The following is a 19,790-nucleotide window of genomic DNA, read 5'->3' on the forward strand; positions in this document are numbered from 1 at the left end:
ACCTGTACATATACACAGACATATATGTGCACATAGACTCTACCATGGAACATGAGCAAACCATAGGTACTCTAGGAAGAGTGGATTTACTAGTGCCTTTGAATTCATCCCCTTTACCCTTGACAAGAACCTTATCTTCTTCCCCTCAGAGGCACAAGGCCAGTGTAGAGAACACTGGAGCTGTGGTCAGGAAATGTGCTACCTGTCCAGGCTTGGCCACACACTGGGGGACTCCAGGTAAGTCACTTCACCTCTCTTAGCATCACTTTTCTCCATTATTTTGTGAAATATAAAAATCAGAAAGTTCTAAGAGGTCCTTCCACTTTAACTTCAGAGATTGTTTCTATACTTTGCTTGTATAACATAGAAACATCTTCCTAATCTAGAACCCAGCTCTGGAAGTCTCTCCTCATTTCCCCACAACCAGAACAAAAAAGGCCTCTGAGCGTCCAACTGACATCAGATTTAAGCATATTGCATATAAGCAAATACTTATGTCTCATTTGAGACTATTGATTCTTTCTTTGCACATAATTCTCACATGTCTGTCATCTAGTTTTCAAGGGTAAATTAGAGGCTAGAATTAGAAAGGGACAGAATACCTCCAGAGAAAAGGGATACTAACAGCATAAAGGTGCTACAGGAAAACTGTAAAAGGCACAAAAGAAATAAAAGACACCATAAGTCTGGTACAGTTTTGTTCATCTTGGGGCCTGAGAGTATCACAGTATCATTGTACAGGGCTGTGTTTATGCTCATGAATCCAGGTTATCTATGAATTCACTTGTTCCTTAGATTCTGTTGATGGATGTATGGAAGTACAGGCTACATTTTAGAAAAATATTAACTCACCAAAGGGTTAGATTGTAAGAAAAGGAAAACAAAAGCAGGCACCATATATTCCTTTAACGATTCACCCTTAGCTTCCTGAAAAATTCACACCTAGCACCTCATCTCTGACAACTCTAGGAGTCCAAGGTTTTTCTCCAGAATTGATTAATTTGAGCAAAAATAACAGAGTGCAAAGTACTCTGTACACTTTTTTGTTTAAAAATGTGATATCGGTTTTCTTACAAGTCGTCAAGAACAGTTGTGCACAAAAGCATTTTCTCCCATGCTGCATGGCATGTCACTCACCCTGCACCACAAAATGAGACCCACTTGTTTAGTCTACTTCCCTACGTGTCCCTTACTCTGTCAGACTGGCAATATTTGGGTTGGAAACACCACAAAGAAATACTTGAAAAGTCTTTTTTTCAAATATAAGTTCAATAAAAACATTTCTATGTATTAAGTTTTGCAAAACACACTTAACTTTGGGAGAGTTTGGATAGCCAATTAAGCATTTTTATCCCTTCTTTACCAAGACTCAGGCAAAAAATATTCTATGGATGAGTGTGAAGAACCAAATTCCTTCAGATGCCACCATCTATGTCCAGTCAGCTTTAGGCTTAGAGAACAATTCAGTTCAATGCAGCAAAATGCAATATATATTAGGTGACAATCTATTTTTGCCAGGTTATGTTCTAGGTCCTGGGAAAACGACGGTGTGGTAAGATACAGCCCTGCCTGAAGGAGCAAATGAGATAGTTTTCCACAATGGCTGCACTAACTTACATTCCCACCAACAGTGTAAGAGGGTTCCTTTTTCTCCCCACCCTCTCCAGCATTTGTTATTTGTAGACTTTTTAATGATGGCCATTCTGACCAGTGTGAGTGAGGTAGTACCTCATTGTAGTTTTGATTTGCATTTCTCTAATAATTAGCCATGTCAAACATCTTTTCATGTGCCTATTGGCCATCTATATGTCTTCTGTGGAGAAATGTCTATTTAGGTCTTCTGCCCATTTTTTGATTGGGTTGTTTGCTTTTTGGTTGTTGAGTTGTACGAGCTGTTTGTATATTTTGGAAATTAAGCCCTTGTCAGTCACATCATTTGCAAGTATTTTCTCCCAGTCTGTAAATTATCTTTTCTTTTTGTTTATGGTTTCCTTTGCTGTGCAAAAGTTTGTAAGTTTGATTAGATCCCATTTGTTTATTTTTGCTTTTATTTCTATTGCCTTGGGAGACTGACCTAAGAAAACATTGATATGATTTATGTCACAGAATGTTTTGTCTGGCTGTATTTTTAATAATCTAAGCAAGAGCTCATGATGGCCTAACCTGGTACAAGTAGTAGTGGAAATAGAAGAAAACAGACGGATTTGAGACAGTTGTAAGAGATGTAGAATTGTTAAGACTTGGTGAATGACTTAAAGGGTAGAGAGGAGAGACAGTCAAGGCTGATACCCTGATTCCTGCCATGGGCCATGGGTGATGGCAGTGTCATTCGTAGACACTGGGAACATAAGAAGAAGAGGAGTATATTGGCTGGAGAGAGGCAGTGCAGAGATGATGGCTTCACCTGGAACGTTTTGAGCTGGAAATGCCTCTGGGTCTAGAATCAGGAAGACAACCTGGGCTGGAGATTTAGATCTGTGACTCCTCGGCATATGGTTGATACTTGAAGCCGTGGAAGTTGATAGTGTGGGTGAAAACAGGCAGCTAGCTAGCTCATTCACCATCTATCCATACATCTGTTCATCAGGAAAGGAATTTCTAAATGTTCCCTAATGTGCATGTAGTATGTCTATAAGTTCTCCTAAACAGTGAAAATATCACAAGTTTATTTCTTTTTCTCAAAAAACCAAAACCAAGGAGCAATCACTGGGAGCCACTCTTGATTTCGGCCTTTGTCTTCACCATTTGCTCTTATGGTTCAGTGGCTCCGGCCTGAAGGATGTTCTCTCAGCTCTGTTCCTTTGCTCTTTCACTGTGAACTTCCGCCTGAAAGACACACCCACCCCTGAATCCTCCAAGGCAAGTTTGACATTCAATCCGGGCCTGGGTCTCTTGTTTACCATCAAAGCAAGAGAGGGACTTATTCAGCCTTTCCCATGAAACTGCTAAATGCTATTTCATTAAATATGTGCTAGAGCAGTGTATTTTTATTGTTGTTTTTAAAAACCAAGAAAGAAACCAAAGAAACTCCATGAAACAAGTATCCCCAAATTCACGTATGGTGTCAGGAAGATTGAGAACAAAATGACTAGTGTTCTGCAAAGCATAAAGAAAGAAAATGGAAAAGAATTTTTCCTTTCAAAAAAAAAAAACCCTGATATTGACATGCAACGTCAGGTCAGGTAGAGACTTCTGATCCAAGATGATTTGAACTCAAATGTTTCACTCATCCTACCCATTCCCCACTGAAATCACTAAATGGATATTATATAAAAGTCTATATGAATGCTGGAAACTGAGGAAGGGAATTATCCCCATAACTGAAACTCAGCGGGTTGATGAGATACACTAGTAGCCATTGCTCTGGCGACAATGGCCCTCGTGATGAAGGAAGAGAGCTGTGCACTGTGAATGTCCTCCGTTCACCCTGCCAGGAAGCTAAGGAAACCATGGGTATCTTGTGGGAGACTCAGCATCACCTTTACCACGTCTGGCCTGGGATCTCACAGGAATGGTCCCCCTGTAGGTGTATCTCCCTGTGTGGTACCCTCCTGGCTGCCTCTTGCTAGCTTCCTCCTCTGGCTTCCTCCTGGCTATGTAAACCAGAGACTATGGTTTTTAGAATGATCAGTTTAACGTATACAAGATGTGTCACCTTTCTGGTGAAGGTTCTGGGGAGCACTAACCCCTCCATCTTTGGAATCTCAAGAGTCACAAGAGCCTTTGAAGAACGGTCATTTTCTGAGCTGCATCCAGCTGCATTGGGAGAGCCAAGAGGCAGAGGGAGTATAGCTGAGAGCAAGGCAGCCCCGCGTCCTCTCGTTGTGGGCTCTCAGCTATTACCATTCCTGTGGCTTCACACTGACAGTTATAAATATGGACATATAGATCAAATAAATATATGTAGACTAAAATGGGATTAAATGGTAGGATAATAAACCTCACTGAGATGAAAAGTATAGTAAGTGCCGGTGTTCAAGGGGGACCAAGAAACGGAACTCCTCTGTCCAAATCTTGAACCAATGGAGCAATAATAACCAAGTGTAGGAAGACCACACATCACCTTTATTCCTGAGCTTTCCGTGTGCTCTCCACTGATGAGCAGCTCCCGAGAAGGGGCGGGGAGGGGCTGAGCTACGTTTGCTCAGTTCTTCTTTCTAAACTCATCAGTCAGATGAAGTTCCCCCTGGACCCAGGGCTCATGAGCTAGAGGGTGTAAAGAGGGAAAGAAAGTCATACGAAAAGAGCTGCGTCTACATGGAGGAGGCATCCCAAGTGGAAGAGAAGTGTCCACCACACATACCCCAGCACTCTTTGGATTTTTCTTCCATTAATCTCTTGGGCTTAGTCATTAAGCCTATGCTCAACTGGAAGAAGACATTTCCCATCTTCATGAGGCTACTTCTGCCTTACCAACTACTACATTTTTGGGTGTTCTCATTGACAGGGTGGATTTTGCCCCTAGAAAGCTCTGAAATGAGTTGAAACTGTATAATAACTAAATGAACACCACTGTATTAGTTTCCTAGGGCTGTAGTAACAAATGACTACAACTGGGTGACTTATAGCAACAGAAACTAGTTCTCTCACTGTTCTGGAGCCCAGACGTCCAAAATAAAGGTGTCAGCAAGTCTGTGCTCCACCTGAAGGCTCTAGGGGAGAATCCTTCCTCGCCTCTTCCTTGGCTTCTGGGAGCATCACTTCAATCTTTCTCTGCTTTTCCCACGGAAGCTTTCCCATGCTTTCCCCATGGCCTCCTGCCCAGTGTCTGGCTCTGTGACAAATCCTCCTCTCCTTTCTATTACAAAGGCACCAGTCATTGGATTTAGGGCCCACCCTAATCCAGGATGATCTCATCTTAACACCCCATCTGCAAAGACCTGATTTCCAAATTCACATTTTCAGGTACTGTAGGTTATGACTGGGACATATCTTTTTGGAGGCCATTAATCAATCCACTCCAGCCACCAATACTAAAGTTTACTATATATTCTATTTCCCACCTGAAATTATGTCCAACGATGTTGTCCGACATAGCTTATCAGAGGTTCTACCACTGAGACCAAACAACATTAAGATACTCTAAGAACAACATACTAATATAAATGTAGACATATAGACATATACAGAATATATAAAGAATTCTCACAAGTGAATAATAGGCAATTAAAAATGGTCAAAAGATGGAGTTCCCCGGTGGTCTAGGGGTTAAGACTCCACGCTTCCACTGCAGGAGGTGCGGGTTGGATCCCTGGTCGGGGAACTAAGATCCCACATGCTGCGTGGTGTGGCCAAAAAATATATAAATAAATAAATTAAATTAAATGGTCAAAAGATTTGAAGAGACGCTTCACAAAAGAAGATACACACATGCCCAATAAGCATATGAGAAGGTGCTCAACGTCGTTAGTTATCATCGGGGACTGGCCCGTGGGAGGCACCAAGGGGGCTTAGACTTACAGTGCTGTACACTACATAAGAGATCTTCTAGTTGCCAGGGTAGCCACATTCCCAGAGACATTAACAAGGGTGGGGCCCTGGACTAAGACACTGACCACCTAACTTGTAGCAAATGGGTTCTAGTTATCACTACTGAAAAAGAAACAGTGGATGCACATCCCTGGTCCAATCAACTGTGGCCAGTGGATAGGGTCACAATGTTCAGGGTGGCTGATGGGTCCCTCCACAGTGGGTAAAGTAGAAGTTATATGTGGGGCAGACACGCTAAAAGATCAATCTGACAGGTACAGACATAGCGCAGCCTTTAGAGTTGAGCTCTGTGATATTCATTGAGCAAGTCACTTGCCCTCTCTAAGTCTCAATTTCTTCACCTGCAAATAGGAACACTGCAACTTGCCTTAGTGTTTTTAATGAAGATTAAACTAGAAAATGCACGTAAAGCAAATGACACAGCTGGCCCAGGAAGGTGGTCTTTCTTCCACCTCCATGGAGGTGGACATAACCGATTCTTCCTGCTCGTGGGGTGGGAAATGGAAGTGGCTCCTGAGAGGAACACTTTAAGCCTGAATTACTCCAAGTCCAAAGGAATGTCCCCAAGAATGCTTGGTCCCAGGACAATCCCAGGAACTGGAACAAGTTTTCCTAAAGGAGCCATAACATCCACTTTGATTCTTAGCCCCCCTCTCCACGGTTTACCTCTGAGGCAGAGAAGAACCTTTATGTCAATGGAACTTGGCTTGAGTTTGGGGGCCTCTTCCAGGCAGATAATTCCCCATGCACCTTTCTACTGGACACGCTTCGTTAGGGCTTGCCCTCGAATACTCCCTTGATTCTATGTTCTGACATCTCTCTAATGCTCCTATTTCGGCCCTCTAGACTTGGCCTTGAGGTTAATATTTGATCTCCTTTGCTGATCTCTTGTTAAGAACAGACTTGGCTTTTTATTCCCCCTTCCTGCTCTTTGTACTTTTACTTACACTGAGTAGGATCACATGTCCCTTGTCAGCCCATTGAGACCAACCCCCGGTGACGCCCAAAGGCCAGATCTCAAGCTGGCCTTGCTCGGTACCCCCAAGGGGAGATTTGAACAAAACCCAGTTATCCACTGGGACCTAGCCCATGCACATGGCCATGCGTGATCTCATAAGGACAGACACCAGGTGAGTCTCCTGGGACTCACTCCATTTGCCTCTACAGCAAAACAAGAGATAAGGAGTAGGCAAAAGTGAGGATGGGATCCCAACTTGAAGCTAAGCAGTGTCCATGCTAAGGGTCAAATACACCTGGCAATACCTATTGAATTGAAAGATGTGCCTGTCAGGAGTCCCTTCGTTTGAGGGATGGAGAAATCTCAGAATAACATATCCTCAAGGAAGAGGAAGCCACGTAAATAAACTTGATCCATTTAAGAATATCTAGTACTTATTTATATTTAGAACTGCAGTAGATTAGTGTCCCACAGGTCTGGAGGTTGGTAGGGTGACTCAGCTCTGGCCCATGTCTCTCTCTGGTAGGCTAGCTTGGGCATGCTCTCCTGGTGAAGATGCAGCTGCAAGAGCACAGGTGGGAAGGCTGAGTGCTATTTCAAGTTTCCGTTTGTATCCAGCCTGCTACGATCCCACAGGCCAAACAAGTCACAAGCTGGACCCCGAGTCAGAGTGGGCACAGGAGGAGTTTGCAGCTGTGCACGACTGTCTTAAAAATCAATTCAACATTAAGAATAACCAAGGCCTTTTTACCAACACAGTGTGTCATGTTTATTGGGCTATTCACAGGTCAGCTAAAACACCATGAAGGGAAAAGACCAGATGCCATCAGTAATGTCAGGAAACAAAGTATTTAGCAGTTCTTAGTTTCAAGTGTCGCATTCCATCACAGCTTGAGGAATATGGGCAATTCACTAACAAAACTGCAGTGGGTGCCATTTATTTTTAGCAACAAGGAGCACATACGTTTATTTAACCAATGACTTTTAGGACAGTCAGCAAAAAAAAGAAGATGGTATTTTCATGTAGCTAAGACAAGAAAAGCATTTATACAAATTAAATGGATACAAAATACATTATAAAGAGAACACACATACAAAAGTCATTAAGCTGGTCAAAGAGCAAGAATGCCACAGAACACCACACTGAGAGAACACTGGTGTGAATTCATTTCCGTTATGAAAGTACGTCCAAAGTTTGAGTTACACATTTACTGAGGTAAAGGCACAATCACTTCCACGTAATTAATGGGGAAGAATCCAGATTCCCCATGGAGCACTCCTTCATACCAGTTTTCATCTATCTGATTGGTTAATGTAATGATATCCCCTTCTTTAAATCCTAGTTCTCCTTGGTTTTCTGGCTCAAACTCATAGAGACCACGACAGCAGGGCTGGTCCATGGGAATGTGAGAACCTGTCCACATCACATGGAGACAAAAAGCACAGGTTAACACGACAAATCACCCAGGGAGCATTGCAAAGGTGGAGAGTTGCAGAGACCACGACAGCAAGCCCCTGCCTTCCTTCCCAGGACAAGGCCGGCTCAACCCACCTCACAGGTGCTGTACTTGTGGCCTCTGCCCTCCTCAGCTCTCCCAGCTGCCCTAGATGACCTCCTGGGCCCATGGCTTTTCTCATCAGTTCTCCCGGCCAGAGAATTCAGGCCCAGCCCCTGTCCTTGAAGCAGCTACTCAGCTCTGCCAGGAGCCCGAGGGAGGTGCAGAATTACAAGGCCCAACCCCTGCCCTCAGGGAGCTCATAGTTTCTTTCTGGAGACTGGAAAACACATGGGAAACATTTAAAAAACAAAGATGAGGTACTGTATCACCTATAGCTCAGAGAAGAAGAAAGCAGGAAAGGCCTGGGTGGTCAGGGACATTTTCCTAGAGCTGGTGACCAGGAGCTGGAACATGGCAGGGTGTGAGACTGGAGAGGGATGAGGAGAATCTCTACAGACCAGCCTGCAGTCTTGGGATTGTTGTACTAAGCCAGAAGTTCTCAGAATAACATCTTTTAAATAATTGCTTTTTCATTTCAAAACTAAAACTAAACATGGTAAAAAGAGAGAAGAGACATGCAAAATTGAGAAAAGTTAGCTGTAAACCACTAATGAAGAGGTAACCAATGTTAAATTAACATTATGGCATAGAAGCTTCCAGATATCTTTATGAATTTGTTTGTGTACGTATTTACATATAGCTGTTTGCATAAAAGAATTCCTGTATATATTACTGTGAACATCTTTCCAGGTTACATTTAATTACTGACCAGTTGTCAACTGTTATCAGTATAACATAATTTCTTTAACCGATCTCCTATTATAGGATATTTAAAGGTCTTCCTTTCTTCCCTTTCTTCCCATCCTTCCCTCCTTCCTTCTTTCCTTTCTTTCTTCCTTCCTTCCTCTTTCTTTCTCTCTTCCCTTCTCCATTCCTTCCTTTTCATTTTCCTGTTTGTTTTCTCTTGGCTTTCATTGATAACTCTTTGAAACATATCCTAATGTATGTGTATTTACAAATATGTACAATTAATTCCTGAGGGTAAACGTCTAGAAGGAAATTGGCTGTTCATAGACATAAATTTTTCCAAGACTTTCAAAATTTACTATCAATGTATTTTTTCTGATTTTTTTGTCTTAAAAGTACTAGGAGCCCCTAATATATTATACACTTTTATACTATAAATATTGACCTTATATCTGTCATGTTTGATGCAAGCAGTATTCCCAGCTTATTATGTTTCTTTTTTTTCTTTTATTTTGTTTTTGGAGTGTGTACTGGGGATGGGGCAGGGATGGGGGTTTCTGTTTTGTTTTGGCATACATGCAGAAATTTTACACAACATAAGCAGTCAAACTGATGAAACTTTTCATTCATGGTTTCCCTTCTACAGTTATACGTGAATATTCAACTAAATTTATCCAAGTACTCTTTTTAAATTAATTTTTAATGTGAAAATTTTTTCTTTCAACCCATTTGCATTTTTGCAAATAAAGGTATTATTTGCTTTTAATATTATTTGCAAATATTATTGCTTCCCATGAATCATGCCTGTATTTTAATAATGTTTAAGCAGTTATCACAACACGATTTATTAAATAACCCATTCTGCTCCACTGATTTCAAATACTGCTTTTATCTTTATCAATATCATACATTTAATTATCATGTGCACTTGGATCTATTTTAGGATCTTCTACTTTGCTCCACTGATCCGTTTCAGTAACTGTACCACACTACTTTAAATATTGTAGCTTTGAAGTAAAGGTTAGTAATTAGTAAAGCAAGTTCCTCATTATTACTCTTCTACAGGCATATGTTGGAGATATTGCAGGTTTGGTTCCAGACCACCGCAATAAAGCAAACAAACATCTCAATAAAGCAAGTCACCCAAATTTTTTGGTTTCCCAGTGCATATAAAAGTTATGTTTACACTAAACTGTACTGTGTTAAGTGTGCAGTAGCATTTTGTCTAAAAAAACAATGTGTATACCTTAATTTAAAAATACTTTATTGCTAAAAAATGCTAACCATCATCTGAGCCTTCAGCGAGTCCTAATCTTTTTGCTGGTGGAGGGTCAGCCATGCTGATGGTTGCTGACTGGTCAGGGTGGTGGCTGCTGAAGGCTGGGGGGCTGTGGCAACTTCTTAAAATAAGACAACAGTGAAGTTTGCTGCATCAGTTGACTCTTCCTTTCACAAGTGATTTCTCTGTAGCAGGCAATGCTATTGGATAGCATTTTACCCACAGTAGAACTTCTGTCAAAATTGGAGTCAATCCTCTCAAACTCTGCTGCTGCTTTATCAACTAAGTTTATGTAATATTCTAAATCTTTTACTGTCATTTCAACAGCCTTCACAGCATCTTCATCAGGAGTAGATTCCATCTCAAGAAACCAGAAACCGCTTTCTTTGCTCATCTATAAGAAGCAACTCCTCATCTGTTGAAGTTTTATCATGAGATTGCAGCAATTCAGTCACATCTTCAGGCTCCACTTCTAATTCTAGTTTTCTTGTTATTTCCATCACATCTGCAATTACTTCCTCCTCTGAAGTCTTGAACCACTCAAAGTCATCCGTGAGAGTTGGAATCAACTTCTTCTGATAATGTTGATATTTTGACCTCTTCCCATGAATCATGAATGTTCTTAATGGCATCTAGAATGCTGAATCCCTCTCAGAAGGTTTTCAATTTACTTTGTCCAGATCCATCAGAGGGATCACTATCTGTGGCAGCCATAGTCTTACAAAATATATTCTTAAATAATAAGACTTGAAAGTTGAAATTACTCCTTGATCCATGAGCTGCAGAATGGATGTTGTGTTAGCAGGCATGAAAACAACACTGATCTCATTGTACGTCTCCATTAGAGCTCTTGGGTGACTGGGTGCATTGTCAATGAACACTAATATTTTGAAAGGAATCATTTATTCTGAGCAGTAGGTCTCAACAGTGGGCTTAAAATATTCAGTCAACCGTGTTGTAAACGGATGTGCTGTCATCCAGGCTTTGCTGTTCCATTTCTAGAGCACAGACAGAGTAGATTTAGTATAATTCTGAAGGGATTTAAGATTTTCAGAATGTTAAGTGAGCTCTGGCTTCAACTGAAAGTCACCAGCAGCATTAGCCCCTACCAGTAGAGTCAACCTGTCCTTTGAAGCCAGGCATTGACTTCTCCTCTCTAGCTATGAAAGTCCTAGATGGCACCTTCCAGTAGAAGGCCATTTCATCTACATTGAAGATCTGTTGTTTAGTGTAACCACCTTCATTAATGATCTTAGCTTGATCTTCCGGATAACCTGCTGCAGCTTCTACATCAGCACTTGCTGCTTCCCCTTGCACTTTTACATCATGGAGGCAGCTTCTTTCCTTAAACCTCATGAACAACTTCTGCTAGCTTCAGACTTTTCTTCTGTAGCTTTCTCACCTCAGCCTTCATAGAATTGAAAAGAGTTAGGACCTTGCTCTGGATTAGGCTTTGGCTTAAGGGAATGTTGTGGCTGGTTTGATCTTCTCTCCAGATCACTGAAACGTTCTCCATATCAGCAATAAAGCTGTTTCACTTTCTTATCATTTGTGTGTTCACTGGAGTAGCACTTTTAATTTCCTTCAAGAACTTTTCCTTTGCATTCACATCTTGGCTCCTGTTTGGTGCAAGAGGCCTAGATTTTCACCTATCCTAGCTTTCGACATACCTTCCTCACTAAGCTTAAGCAATTCTAGCTTTTGATTTAAAATGAGACGTGCGACCCTTCCTTTCACTTGAACACTCAGAGGCGATTGTAGGGTTATTAATTGGCCTAACTTCAATACTGTTGTGTCTTGGGGAATAGGGAGGGTGAGGAGAGGGAGAGAGATGGAGAAGTGGCAGGTTGGTGGAGCAGTCAGAACACAGACGTCTTTCAAGTTCATCACCTTACATGGGCAATTTGTGTCCCCCCCAAAACAATGACAATAATAACATCAAAGATCACACATCACACATCACCACAACAAATACAATAATAATGAAAAAGTTTGAATTATTGTGAGAATTACCCAAATGTAACCCAGAAACACAAAGTGAGCAAACACTGTTGGAAAAATGGTGTCCACAGACTTGCTCGATACAGGGTTGCCACAAACCTTCAATTTGTAAAGAATGCAATATCTGCAAAGTGCAATGAAACAAGGTCTGCCTGTATTTAAAAATTTCCTATTCCCACAAAATCATTCAACCAGGTAAATTTTAGTATCAGTGTATTGAGTTACCCTCATCTTGACTTTAACTGGGTCATATTGTTTGAGTAATAGTAAGATTAATGTTACAAGATTATTTTTAAATGAATGACCATTGCATGCCTTTAGGAAACCACACTTGTTTCTGTGTTGTACATTTATGCTACGTCTAGACTGGGTTTGTTACTATTTTAGATTTTTACCTCTGTATTTTAAAATGAAATTACTTCCTTTTTATATTTTGGTATAAGAGCATTTATAAAGTAAATTAAACTCTTTTCTCTATTCTCTAAAACATTCAAACTTGAAGATTCGATTTTAAAATGCCCCTAATTATCTAGGCCTATGGATTTCTGAAGACAGAAGGCTTTCTAGGATAGCTTATGATAGTGGCTTAGTGTGTCTGGGAAGGACATATGGTCACCCCAGTCCAGTTCCCTACAGATCCTAAAGGGGACATGTGGCCCCAGTGGTTCCCATGGTTCCATGCAGAGGAGCCAAAGGTGAGAGAATGGGCAGGAGCTGAGGGGCTGCCCTGGCCAAGTGAGGTGATGCCCCTCGCAGAGGGGGTGGAGGGCAAGGACCACCGGTGAGTTCAGAGGGAGACCTGATTGTCCCAGTCAAGATGGAGGTGGAAGGAGGCTGAACCCCACCCCAGGAAAACCACACACTGCATCCACATGAGGCCACCACATGGACAGAGGCCACCACCAGTGGACGGAACAGGCCATCCAGGAGGAGACCAGGGAAGCCTGCACACCACAATAGCAGACACTTGTTCCTCTTTACATCACCCGAGCAGAGTGAGGTCTGCAAAGCAGGGAATGCAGCACCCCAGAGCCAGACCAGGCCAGTTTCACGGGTTTTGGCCTTAAGAAGAGGGCTTAATCCTTTCCCATGACTGAAATATCGGCACACGTGTGACCTCTGCCATCCTATGTTTTCCATTTCTATTTCCTTTTTCTATTATTATGAAACATTCTTATTTCTCTCCCTGTCCAGACTTCAACTGAGAGTTGAAACAAGCTCTGCTAGAGATTGTGTTCCTTCCTCACCAAGTCTTTTCCATCCAAGTAAAGAGAGACGATAGATTTGGGTTGGTCAAATGAGAAGCCCCTTTGTCCTGGGGAAGGGACGGGAGGTGGCAGCAAATTCACCATGCAGCACCCCTTTCTCTGGGGGCAGTCCTCCCTCGGTGCCACCCCACTGCTAAACTTCCACGCACACTGTCCGCCCCACGTGGGAGTGAGAGCCAACCCCCCCCACTGGCATAGGGAGCGTTTCTCACCTACTGCCTTTCTGCTGCAGTGGTTCTCAACCTGGCGGCACATTAAAAGGCCCACTGCCCAGGCTGACCCCAGACCAATTAAATCAGTAGCTCTGGCAATGGGACCCAGACAAGGGGGAAATTTAAAAAATTTCTCAGGTGTTTCCAATTTCCAAAGGAGGTTGCGAACCACCAGACTCATGGCCCTCTTTCCCTCCATTTCCTTTGACCAGAGCCCGGGAGTGTCAAGGAGCTCCTGGGGAAAGGGAAGAGCGTGGTGGCGGGTCGGCAGGGGCGGGGGGGGAGGTTCTTCTTCCCCTGCAGGTGGGAAGCTCCTTCCCAGGTGGTGCTTCCAGGTAGGTCAGCATTTTAAAATTTGGGCCCCCTGCACTATTATCTCTAGAATCTACCTGATGTTTCTAGCATGTAGATGGCTCCTTCCATGACAGACGCCCCCATCCCACCCCAAGTCTGTATATTCCCCTTGTCATAATGATGGTAATTGGGAAGTAGAAGGATTTAAATAGGGGGCCCAGTTCATGATCTTGAATATGAACAGAATAACCTTCAGTGATTTCAAAACATTGGGGAATTGTGCGTTTCCAAGCAGAACTTTCCATTTTCCTTTGGAAATACAGCTCCTATCTGGGTGGGCAGGGGGGCTGGGAGCTGGGCACTGAAACCCTGCAGCAATTCAAGCCTCTGAGTCAAAGTCAATTTTATTAATGAATAACTGTTTCCATGTGGTCTATTAAAATGATTAGTATTCTTTTATCATTTCTCCCACTGTCAGTTTTTAACAGAGACGGAGTCAGGTGCCAAAGCACATAGTGGTCTTGGGAAGCATTTCCTTGAACACAAAATGTCAATGCTAGAAGGGTCTCTGGTGGTCTTCAGTGAACCCTCCTCTTTTTGAAGATGAGGTCACAGCAGCCTGGCCTCAGAGCTAATGGCAAAGGCAGAAAGAGACACCAGGGCTCCAGACCCCAACCCATGACCTACCCACCTGATGTCACCTCCTATGTGATCTATGCCACTGCTAAGGGTTGCCAAGAAATTTCACAGGCTATCACACTGACTTACAGGGCTAATTGTGTGTGTGTGTGTGTGTGTGTGTGTATATATATATATTTCCCCCTCCCATTTACTTTGTAAGCTACCTACAATGACTAAAATAAATACTAAATGGCAGGCATGCACTTATCCCAACCACCACCTATGTGTGCATACGTGTGCACCCCCTGCACACATGCACTGAACAGATCGGGGGTAAGACACATCACTCACTTCTCACTTCATTTATTCCAGGCGAGGGACCATTGCCACACCGCCCACTTTGATTTCCTAAGAGCTCGAAGTGACCAAGCACTCACATCACACTCCATCAGCAAATGAACCCCAAACCTGGCATCTCTCCTGAGACCCCTGAGTGGAAAGCCCCCGGGCAAGGGTTCCCTGACTCAGGTAATAAGACACGAGCACCGGGCTCTCCCCCATCTCTGCGCTGCGTCCCCTCCACCCACTGAACACAGGTCTCAACGATGCGGGCACCCGGCAGATCCACACCCAGCAGAGCTTGGTCTGGCTGTCCTGAACTACACCCTCAGCAGGACAATATCCTCCAATATCGTCCAATGCATTTGTCACGCTGGGTCGTTTTTGCCATCTGGGCCCCTCAACCCAAGTAGCCATGGCTGCCCTTACTTTAGGGAGAAGGTGGAACCTGCACGCGAGCAATCAATGTTTAGCTGGTAAATTCCAAAATAATGCCATTTCAGTTGTGAAATGGTCTGAACGCCAAGGCTTTCAGGCTTTCATGCCAGAGCCAGGTAGGCTTTTATGAGATTTGAGAAGTGGGGCGGAGGGGTGGGGTGGGGGGGGGCGGGGAGACTTCTGGGGCGGAGAGACTTCTGCTTCCAAGGAAGCAGAGCTTGAAGAACTCCAGAGCATAGAGGTTTGTATTACAAGCTGTGGGGGGGGGAAGGGCTGTTTCCTGCCACCCAGAGAAGAGATAGGAGCTCTTTCTGGAGTCAGGGAGGAGGCCTGGTGAGAGAAGAGGGCAGGGAAGAAGGCTGAACTGCTCCCTGGATTCCACCCTGGGTGGGGGGTCTTAGCCCCACTTCCCACTGGAACTGTGGGGGAAGGCAGGCCCCCAAAGTGCTCTAGACTTGGGGGCACTGAGCACAGTGGAAATGGTGGATGGTATCATTAAACAGAGACGGCGTCTGAGGGGGCCGCCCTTGGCTCCCCACGAACTGTGAACACGTGTCAAGTCCCGGCAGGAAGTGAGGAAGTGCTGCAGGGGCAGCTGGACCAGAGATGGCCTGGTGGTGGGTACACAGGCTCTGAATGCAGAGATCCAGCAACCCAGAGGCAGAGAGTCAGGCCCCGGACCCAGGCCTGGACCTGGAGTGACAAGTTATCTCGGCTGTGGAAGCAGTTAAGACCCCCGACACGCTTCCCCACCTGCCACTGTGACGTTCCCTAAACTCCCCCTGCACCCAGGCAACCTCTCGGGGTACAGAAGGAGGTAGGAGAGAACCTTGGAGGAAAACCAATAGTCCTTGCAGGAAATTTCAACCGAATGACTAGGTTTAAATCCCGAATTGACAAAGCAATAAATGGATAGTCTGCACTTTCTATTGGAAGAGACTGCATTACCTTGAAATGGCAAGATTACGTTTTTTTCCACCATTAGAAGAAATGGAAAAAAGATTAAATTTTTTTTTTTTTTTTTTTTTTTTGGCCAACAGTAGAAATGGAAAAAAGATTAAGTTGTTTCCGCCATCAGTCTAAACGGAGGCTCGTAAGCAAGTTCAGTTAAAAAGAAAGAAAGTTTGTGCCCATTTGCGTGATGGTGTGTGAATTTTCCCTCTCCACAAAAGACAAGTCAGTGTCACCACGGATGGAACCCAAAAGTGCAGGCAGAAAAGGTGACATGCCCTCAGTGAGACCTTTTCAAACTGGACTAGGCACAAACGTGGGCGAGGTGCCTGAGTGCCCAGATCTTCCCGTAATAAAGGAGGGGTCCTACCCAGCACCCCATCTTTGTTGAACACCCACTCCCCTTTCCCCTGGGGTCTTGCTCCACCACCTCCATCTCTATGCTTTCTCGTGCTTGGTAGTTGGCACCTGAAACTGCTGAGAATTTGTGCATGTGAGCTTCTGGCAGCCGAAACCCCAACCCAGTCTTCCTTGTTAAGGCACTAAAACAAAGATTATTTTAGCAGCGAAAAGGGAGTGTCCCTGTTAAATATTTATTATTCAAGCTCTGTTCCACCCCATTTGGGGAAGAAAAAAAAAAAAAGAGAGACCCTACCACAAGAATGGTAAGGTGGCCGGTCAGTCAGTACTACATCGGCAACACACAATAGGTCAGGAAACCCTAAAAGAAATTTCACTTCCCTCTTGGCAATAATGTGGACCGGTTTTTAATAATATTGGGCCCCCTCTTGTTTTAACAGCAGGAAAATTCTTTGGATGCCCTTCCCCCAACCCCGCCTTTTGTTTCCCAAAGTCCCTGCTGCCAAGGGCTACTCACGTGTACGGAATTGCTGGGCACACTTTATTCTGGTAGCGATAGCCCCACAGTGAATTAATTCTGCAGTCCCAGTCAGCTATGGGGATGAAATACTAACCCTCCATTTTTCAGTGAACACCAAGTGCCAGGACAATATTCTAAGTGCCTTTTAGCAGATTTAATTCTCAGAGAAACCCTTTGATGAGGTACCATTATTTCCCCCAATTTGATGGATAGGGAAACCTAGGTTCAAAGCAATTAAGCAGCAGGGCTGATATCTGACCTCCATCTAGGTCCAGAGTCTGTGTTCTTGATCGCCACTTCATGCAGCCACTCTGAAAATTGTTGGCTGGTGAGTTTACGCCCACTCAGTTTCTGAGCCAACCCCAGCCAAGGGGATGGTCCATCACCTAGGTTAGAAAGAGCCTGTGGGTCCTCAGCTGGGCAGGCTCCGGGAGTTCCCATGCCTTGGGATGCTCTTTATTTATTATTTTTTTTGAGAAAAATATTGTTTAAAATCTTTTTTAATGAGGTATAATATATACAGATAAGTGCACATATCATAAGTGTAGAGTTTAATGAATTTTCACAAACTGAAACATCTGTGCAGCTAGCATCAAGATCAAGAAATAAAACTTTAGTAGCATCTTAGAGCTCAGTCATGTTCTTTCCTCTTTAAGAAAGATGTTCTTTCCATCTTAGAGCTCAGTACTCCCCCAAAGGTAATCACTAGCCTGACTCCTAATGCTACACATTAGTTATGTCTGTTTTTTGAGTTTAATGTTAATGGAATCATACAGTATGCACTCTGGTGTCTCGTTTGTTTCACTCAATGTTATATCTGTGTGGAGTGTGACTAAGTTCTTCATCGTGTTTAATTTTGTGTGTGTGTGTGTCTTTTTGATGTATGTAACAATATAGCTCAGTATTCGATCCATATAGTCTACAAATAAAGACAACGTTTCGGGGGATGTGTGAGGAATGCTCTTTAGAAATCCTTCTCTGATCCTGGAAGGCCTGCCCACATCCCAGCTCGCCCTGCCCATCACTTGAGGGATGTCCTTCAGGTACTTATTCTCTGTGCTGCTTCAAAGTGAGCAACTCAGGCTTCAATCAAAACATGATAATAATAACCAAACAAAAACAGGTGTCTACTCCAGGTGGTGGACCAGACACTAGAGTGGAGGTGGCATCAGATAAGGCTGGCGTTTCTGCAGCCCAGCCGTCTCCTGTGCTCCCTCCCTCTCTCTCTCTCTGCCATGTGCCAGGACCTGGGAGCCTGTTCTCCAAGGCTGTGTTTCTCATCCTGACTTTGAAGGAGATAAAGGTGGAGGTAGGAGTGGTCAGTGGGGCAGGGGACATTCTTCTCTCCGCAGCACTAAAAATCACAGCTCTTTTGCTGTACTTGAACTTGGCTAATTTCCAGATCCCCAAAGGAGCCCACTGTACTCTCTTTTCTGCTGGCCCTGACTTTGTGGATTTCGTTACCTGGAAGCATTTGGTCAGAGCATCCCAACTGAAAGGCAAGCTACAACCCCCACTCCTGTTTTTTGGGTTGGGGTGGGGAAGGGGCTGGAGAGAGAAGGAAAATTCACACAACTGCTGTCCGCATGAGTGCCTATCAGGGTACGAGGTATGGAGTCTACGGAAGCTACTGACCTGAGGAGGGCTCTTTGTCTTTTAGTAAATGCCCCAGACGGCTGTGCCTTTTGAGTTTTTGTTCCTGCTTTTTATAGTTTTTCTCTTGCCTCCCTTGTAGTCAGGCTGCGACCTGTCACTTTTTCCTGCCGACAGTGGGCCTTCCGAAAGCAGTCCCCAAGGCCTTTCTAATCTGCTGCTTCCAGTCTGCTGTAGGCTGGGAAATCAGATAACCAATTATGTAACATTAACAGCTGCTGTGTCGTGGGCTCTTGCTCTGCAGCAAGTACCGCGCGTGCCCAGCACCTCTTATTTATGTGATCTAATTTAACCCTTAGAATAACCCTATGCAGTTGGGGTGATACTTCCTGTTCTTATGATGACAGAATTTTGACCCAGAGGTGAGAGCCGGAATTTGGCCCTTCCTCTGACTCCGAAGCCCACTGTCACCAAGACAGGTGACACCTATCTTGGCTGGGTGAGCTTGTTTTCTGCTCACTTCCTGGTCTCAAATCTGGAATGCAGAGGTATTTCCATGACTTCTGCTACCCAGGGGCAGCTAAGGAACAGAGAGGAATGTACCTGAGAACAGGTAAAATCGGCAATCACCCTGAGACTTACTATACCTGTACCATCTAACTAGACAGTTCATCTCTTAACGTGTTGGGGCAAAAACACTAACTTGGAACTTTCAAGTCTATTTCTGGTTCACACTCATTCTCAAACACCGAGTGTACACTATGGGCCAGGCACCATGCCCAACATATTAGACACCATCTCTCTTGAATTAGAACGAGCGTATCTGGTTCAAGTTCCCTTCAAAAGGTGTCGTTTTTTTTTTCCTATCTAAAATCTCAAGCTCTTGTAGCAAAAATTTTTTTTAAGCTAACACTTCTCCTTGAGCTGACCCAAACAAAGCATTGGTATATAACTCTGATAAATACCACAAAACCCATTTTGTTCAACATCTGTAAGTACTATTTTTGTCCATTTGGTAAGAACATATGGGACAAAAACTTCAGATCCCTGGGTTCTAGCCCTGAGTTAGGTCACCTCTGGGCCCTGATTTCCTTACCTGAAAATTTTAAGTATTAATCTATGGTTAATGCTATGGACTGAATGCTTGTGTCCCCCCAATATTCAGATGTTGAAGTCCTAATCCCCAAAGTGGTGGTATTTGGAGGTGGGGACTTTGGGAG

At 43.7% G+C, this 19,790-nt stretch overlaps 1 protein-coding gene across 1 annotated transcript in view; it reads right to left on the reverse strand.

Moving 5' to 3' along the window:
- Positions 1-7,198: 7,198 nt before the first annotated feature.
- The window catches only part of SH3GL3 (SH3 domain containing GRB2 like 3, endophilin A3), a 144,358-nt gene continuing 131,766 nt past the window's right edge, over positions 7,199-19,790 (reverse strand). Inside the window, exon 9 of the mRNA XM_032622847.1 lies at positions 7,199-7,862. Within this exon, the coding sequence (XP_032478738.1) occupies positions 7,657-7,862 (206 nt within the window). The 3' untranslated portion in view covers positions 7,199-7,656. The remainder of the gene's footprint in view (positions 7,863-19,790) is intronic.

This window comes from Phocoena sinus, chromosome 2 (genome assembly GCF_008692025.1).
Source record: "Phocoena sinus isolate mPhoSin1 chromosome 2, mPhoSin1.pri, whole genome shotgun sequence".
NCBI classification, from domain to species: Eukaryota; Metazoa; Chordata; class Mammalia; order Artiodactyla; family Phocoenidae; genus Phocoena; species Phocoena sinus.